The 7254-nt window shown below is 47.7% G+C and overlaps 1 protein-coding gene across 1 annotated transcript in view; it reads right to left on the reverse strand.

Annotated features, from left to right (window-relative positions):
* LOC135559436 (AT-rich interactive domain-containing protein 4B-like) overlaps positions 1-6315 on the reverse strand; it is a 32265-nt gene extending 25950 nt beyond the window's left edge. Inside the window, exons 1-3 of the mRNA XM_064993587.1 lie at positions 6306-6315; positions 4402-4581; positions 3193-3216 (exon numbers count right to left, since the gene is read on the reverse strand). Coding sequence (XP_064849659.1) covers positions 3193-3216; positions 4402-4581; positions 6306-6315 — 214 coding nt within the window. The remainder of the gene's footprint in view (positions 1-3192; positions 3217-4401; positions 4582-6305) is intronic.
* Between the last annotated feature and the right edge of the window lie 939 nt (positions 6316-7254).

The following is a 7254-nucleotide window of genomic DNA, read 5'->3' on the forward strand; positions in this document are numbered from 1 at the left end:
AACAGGCGGTGCCCGATGTGTATCTGAATCCCCAACAGGCGGTGCCCGATGTGTATCTGAATCCCCAACAGACGGTGCCCGGTGTGTATCTGAATCACCAACAGGCGGTGCCCGATGTGTATCTGAATCACCAACAGGCGGTGCCGGATGTGTATCTGAATCACCAACAGGCGGTGCCCGATGTGTATCTGAATCCCCAACAGACGGTGCCCGATGTGTATCTGAATCGCCAACAGACGGTGCCCGATGTGTATCTGAATCCCCAACAGGCGGTGCCCGATGTGTATCTGAATCACCAACAGGCGGTGCCCGATGTGTATCTGAATCCCCAACAGACGGTGCCCGATGTGTATCTGAATCACCAACAGGCGGTGCCCGATGTGTATCTGAATCACCAACAGACGGTGCCCGATGTGTATCTGAATCACCAACAGGCGGTGCCCGATGTGTATCTGAATCACCAACAGGCGGTGCCCGATGTGTATCTGAATCACCAACAGACGGTGCCCGATGTGTATCTGAATCCCCAACAGGCGGTGCCCGATGTGTATCTGAATCACCAACAGGCGGTGCCCGATGTGTATCTGAATCCCCAACAGACGGTGCCCGATGTGTATCTGAATCCCCAACAGGCGGTGCCCGATGTGTATCTGAATCACCAACAGGCGGTGCACGATGTGTATCTGAATCACCAACAGACAGTGCCCGATGTGTATCTGAATCACCAACAGGCGGTGCCCGATGTGTATCTGAATCCCCAACAGGCGGTGCCCGATGTGTATCTGAATCCCCAACAGACGGTGCCCGGTGTGTATCTGAATCACCAACAGGCGGTGCCCGATGTGTATCTGAATCACCAACAGGCGGTGCCGGATGTGTATCTGAATCACCAACAGGCGGTGCCCGATGTGTATCTGAATCACCAACAGGCGGTGCCCGATGTGTATCTGAATCACCAACAGGCGGTGCCCGATGTGTATCTGAATCACCAACAGGCGGTGCCCGATGTGTATCTGAATCACCAACAGGCGGTGCCGGATGTGTATCTGAATCACCAACAGACGGTGCCCGATGTGTATCTGAATCACCAACAGACGGTGCCCGATGTGTATCTGAATCACCAACAGGCGGTGCCGGATGTGTATCTGAATCACCAACAGGCGGTGCCCGATGTGTATCTGAATCACCAACAGGCGGTGCCCGATGTGTATCTGAATCACCAACAGACGGTGCCCGATGTGTATCTGAATCACCAACAGGCGGTGCCCGATGTGTATCTGAATCACCAACAGGCGGTGCCCGATGTGTATCTGAATCACCAACAGGCGGTGCCCGATGTGTATCTGAATCCCCAACAGACGGTGCCCGATGTGTATCTGAATCCCCAACAGGCGGTGCCCGATGTGTATCTGAATCACCAACAGGCGGTGCCCGATGTGTATCTGAATCCCCAACAGACGGTGCCCGATGTGTATCTGAATCCCCAACAGGCGGTGCCCGATGTGTATCTGAATCACCAACAGGCGGTGCCCGATGTGTATCTGAATCCCCAACAGACGGTGCCCGATGTGTATCTGAATCCCCAACAGGCGGTGCCCGATGTGTATCTGAATCACCAACAGGCGGTGCCCGATGTGTATCTGAATCCCCAACAGACGGTGCCCGATGTGTATCTGAATCCCCAACAGGCGGTGCCCGATGTGTATCTGAATCACCAACAGGCGGTGCACGATGTGTATCTGAATCACCAACAGACGGTGCCCGATGTGTATCTGAATCACCAACAGGCGGTGCCCGATGTGTATCTGAATCCCCAACAGGCGGTGATCTGAATCCCCAACAGACGGTGCCCGGTGTGTATCTGAATCACCAACAGGCGGTGCCCGATGTGTATCTGAATCACCAACAGGCGGTGCCGGATGTGTATCTGAATCACCAACAGGCGGTGCCCGATGTGTATCTGAATCACCAACAGGCGGTGCCCGATGTGTATCTGAATCACCAACAGGCGGTGCTGAATCACGGCGGTGCCCGATGTATCTGAATCACCAACAGACGGTGCCGGATGTGTATCTGAATCACCAACAGACGGTGCCGGATGTGTATCTGAATCACCAACAGACGGTGCCCGATGTGTATCTGAATCACCAACAGGCGGTGCCCGATGTGTATCTGAATCACCAACAGGCGGTTGCCCGATGTGTATCTGAATCACCAACAGGCGGTGCCCGATGTGTATCTGAATCACCAACAGACGGTGCCCGATGTGTATCTGAATCACCAACAGACGGTGCCCGATGTGTATCTGAATCACCAACAGGCGGTGCCCGATGCTGAATCACCAACAGGCGGTGCCCGATGTGTATCTGAATCACCAACAGACGGTGCCCGATGTGTATCTGAATCACCAACAGACGGTGCCCGATGTGTATCTGAATCACCAACAGGCGGTGCCCGATGTGTATCTGAATCACCAACAGGCGGTGCCCGATTGTATCTGAATCACCAACAGACGGTGCTGATGTGTATCTGAATCACCAACAGGTGGTGCCCGATGTGTATCTGAATCACCAACAGGCGGTGCCCGATGTGTATCTGAATCACCAACAGGTGGTGCCCGATGTGTATCTGAATCCCCAACAGACGGTGCCCGATGTGTATCTGAATCACCAACAGGCGGTGCCCGATGTGTATCTGAATCACCAACAGGCGGTGCCCGATGTGTATCTGAATCACCAACAGGCGGTGCCCGATGTGTATCTGAATCCCCAACAGACGGTGCCCGATGTGTATCTGAATCACCAACAGGCGGTGCCCGATGTGTATCTGAATCCCCAACAGACGGTGCCCGATGTGTATCTGAATCACCAACAGGCGGTGCCCGATGTGTATCTGAATCACCAAGCACTTCAGTAACTTTCTGTAATCTGTTGAAATAAAACTAGATGGAGAAGAAGTCCTCTGTAAAGGTATCACCTAGGTACCCATTTGAATCGCCCTACTTTCCATACAACCATCATATGAACAGGCATTGTTGAGCACATCTACAATGTAAATTGTCTAATGTAGGCTATTGGACAGAAGTCTTTACCTATACTAGTACCATACAAGGCTAACAGAAAGCTTTAAAATATTGTAACAGGAACAAACTGTATTTTGCCAATTTTATCTGTCAGGCATTTCCGTACTTACCTTTGGCTTTGTGTTCAGTGTTAGCTGAGGTTCTTTACCTTTGGCTTTGTGTTCAGTGTTAGCTGAGGTTCTTTACCTTTGGCTTTGTGTTCAGTGTTAGCTGAGGTTCCTTACCTTTGGCTTTGTGTTCAGTGTTAGCTGAGGTTCCTTACCTTTGGCTTTGTGTTCAGTGTTAGCTGAGGTTCCTTACCTTTGGCTTTGTGTTCAGTGTTAGCTGAGGTTCTTTACCTTTGGCTTTGTGTTCAGTATTAGCTGAGGTTCCTTACCTTTGGCTTTGTGTTCAGTATTAGCTGAGGTTCCTTACCTTTGGCTTTGTGTTCAGTGTTAGCTGAGGTTCCTTACCTTTGGCTTTGTGTTCAGTGTTAGCTGAGGTTCCTTACCTTTGGCTTTGTGTTCAGTGTTAGCTGAGGTTCTTTACCTTTGGCTTTGTGTACAGTGTTAGCTGAGGTTCCTTACCTTTGGCTTTGTGTTCAGTGTTAGCTGAGGTTCTTTACCTTTGGCTTTGTGTTCAGTATTAGCTGAGGTTCCTTACCTTTGGCCTTGTGTTCAGTGTTCGCTGAGGTTCCTTACCTTTGGCCTTGTGTTCAGTGTTAGCTGAGGTTCTTTACCTCTGGCTTTGTGTTCAGTGTTAGCTGAGGTTCTTTACCTTTGGCTTTGTGTTCAGTGTTAGCTGAGGTTCTTTACCTTTGGCTTTGTGTTCTGTGTTCGCTGAGGTTCCTTACCTTTGGTCTTGTGTTCAGTGTTAGCTGAGGTTCCTTACCTTTGGCTTTGTGTTCAGTGTTAGCTGAGGTTCTTTACCTTTGGCTTTGTGTACAGTGTTAGCTGAGGTTCCTTACCTTTGGCTTTGTGTTCAGTGTTAGCTGAGGTTCTTTACCTTTGGCTTTGTGTTCTGTGTTCGCTGAGGTTCCTTACCTTTGGCCTTGTGTTCAGTGTTAGCTGAGGTTCCTTACATTTGGCCTTGTGTTCAGTGTTAGCTGAGGTTCCTTACCTTTGGCCTTGTGTTCAGTGTTCACTGAGGTTCCTTACCTTTGGCTTTGCATTCAGTGTTAGCTGAGGTTCCTTACCTTTGGCCTTGTGTTAGCTGAGGTTCCTTACCTCTGGCTTTGTGTTCAGTGTTAGCTGAGGTTCCTTACCTTTGGCCTTGTGTTCAGTGTTCGCTGAGGTTCTTTACCTTTGGCCTTGTGTTCAGTGTTCGCTGAGGTTCCTTACCTTTGGCTTTGTGTTCAGTGTTGTCGTGCCGACTGCTACTACTGAGCTCCAGACTGCAGGTAGAGTTGGAGTGGCTGTGAGAGGAGGACAGGCTACCTGGGCCGTCTAGGAGGGAGACTTTACTCTGCGAGGAGGGGGATCCTGCTCCCCCATGGTGGTGGGGCTCTCCCTGCTCCTGGTCTGGAAAAGAACAACTTCATTGATCCATACGAGACAGAAATCGGTCTTCTGACCAAAACCCCTCACAATTGCTTTCCACCGCTGCTGACCCTGTCCCTCTCAACGTGTGTGTGTCTGGGGGTGTTGGGAAAGGCCATTCTAACCCAATGGACAATAAAGTTGTATTGTATTGATCCATACGAGATGGAAGTTGGGTCTTCTGCTATGCCGAACCCATCCAACAAACACACACACACACACACACACACACACACACACACACACACACACACACACACACACACACACACACACACACACACACACACACACACACACACACACACACACACACACACACACACAGTGCATTCAGAAGGTATTCACCACACAGTGAGTTACAGTGCATTCAGAAGGTATTCACCACACAGTGAGTTACAGTGCATTCAGAAGTTATTCACCACACTGTGAGTTACAGTGCATTCAGAAGGTATTCACCACACAGTGAGTTACAGTGAGTTACATTTCAGAAGGTATTCACCACACAGTGAGTTACAGTGCATTCAGAAGGTATTCACCACACAGTGAGTTACAGTGCATTCAGAAGGTATTCACCACACAGTGAGTTACAGTGCATTCAGAAGGTATTCACCACACAGTGAGTTACAGTGCATTCAGAAGGTATTCACCACACTGTGAGTTACAGTGCATTCAGAAGGTATTCACCACACTGTGAGTTACAGTGCATTCAGAAGGTATTCACCACACTGTGAGTTACAGTGCATTCAGAAGGTATTCACCACACTGTGAGTTACAGTGCATTCAGAAGGTATTCACCACACTGTGAGTTACAGTGCATTCAGAAGGTATTCACAGCCCTTCACTTTATTGTCATGTTACAGCCTTCATTTAACATTGATTTAGATTTGTTTGGGTCACCGGACTTCACACAATACCCCATCATTTTAAAACTAGAATTATGTTTTACAAATTCATACAAAATGAAAAGCTAAAATGTCTCGTGTCGAAGTGTTAAACCCCTTTGTTATGACAAGCCTAAATAAGTTCAGGAGTACAAATTTGCTTAACAAGTTACATGATAAGTCACATAAAAACTCACTCTGTGCGCAATAATAGTGGTTAACATGATTTACGAATGACTACCTCATCTCTGTACTCCACAAATACAATTATCTGTAATGTCCCTCAGTCGAGCAGTGAATTTCAAACAAAGATTCAACCACAAAGACCCAGAGGTTTTCCAATGCCTCACAGAGAAGGACACCTATTGGTAGATGGGTAAAAAATAAATAAAAGCAGGTACTGAATATCCCTTTGATCACGGTGAAGTTATTCATTACACTATGGATGGTGCATCAATACACCCAGTCACTACAAAGATACAGGCCTCATTCCTAACTCAGTTGCCGGAGAGGAAGGAAACTGCTCAGGGATTTCACCACGAGGCTAATGGTAACTTTAAAACAGTTAAGGAGTTTAATGGCTGTGATAGGAGAAACTTGAGGATGGATCAACAACATTGTAGTTACTCCACAATATTAACATAAATGACAGAGTGAGAAGAAGGAAGCCTGTATAGAATACAAATATTTGAAAACATGCATCCTGTTTGCAACAAGGCACTAAAGTAAAACTACAACAAATTTGGCAAAGCAATTCATTTTTTGTCCTGAATACAAAGTGTTATGTTTAGGGCAAATCCAATACAACACATAATTGAGTACCACTCTTCATATTTTCAAACATAGTGGTGGCTGCATCATGTTATGGGTATGATTGTACTCAAATAAGTAGGGGATTTTTTCAGGTTAAAAAAATAAACGTAACAGAGCTAAGCACAGGCAAATCCTCGAGGAAAACCTGGTTCAGTTTGCTTTTCACCTGGGAGATGAATTCACCTTTCAGCAGGACAATAAGCTAAAACACAAGGCCTGCTGCCTCAGTTTGTATGGTGGCCTCCAGAATGTATATGCAAATCAGATGAATTGCAATTAATTGCAAAGTCCCTCTTTGCCATGCAAATGAACTGAATCCCCAAAAAACATTTCCAGCATTTCAGCCCTGCCACAAAAGGACCAGCTGACATCATGTCAGTGATTCTCTCGTCAACACAGGTGTGAGTGTTGACGAGGACAAGGCTGGAGATCACTCTGTCATGCTGATTGAGTTTGAATAACAGACTGGAAGCTTCAAAAGGAGGGTGGTGCTTGGAATCATTGTTCAACCTCTATCTATCATGGTTACCTAAAGGGAAACACGTGCCGTCATCATTGCTTTGCACAAAAAGGGCTTCACAGGCAAGGATATTGCTGCCAGTAAGATTGCACCTAAATCAACCATTATCGGATCATCAAGAACTTCAAGGAGAGCGGTTTGATTGTTGTGAAGAAGGCTTCAGGGCGGCCAAGAAAGTCCAGCAAGCGCCAGGACCGTCTCCTAAAGTTGATTCAGCTGCGGGGCACCACCAGTACCGAGCTTGCTCAGGAATGGCAGCAGGCAGGTGTGAGTGCACCTCAATGCACAGTGAGGCGAAGACTTTTGGAGGATGGCCTGGTGTCAAGAAGGCCAGCAAAGAAGCCACTTCTCTCCAGGAAAAACATCAGGGACAGACTGATATTCTGCAAAAGGTACAGGGATTGGACTGCTGAGGACTGGGGAAAAGTAATTTTCTCT

Source organism: Oncorhynchus masou, chromosome 18, assembly GCF_036934945.1.
Source record: "Oncorhynchus masou masou isolate Uvic2021 chromosome 18, UVic_Omas_1.1, whole genome shotgun sequence".
NCBI classification, from domain to species: domain Eukaryota; kingdom Metazoa; phylum Chordata; class Actinopteri; order Salmoniformes; family Salmonidae; genus Oncorhynchus; species Oncorhynchus masou.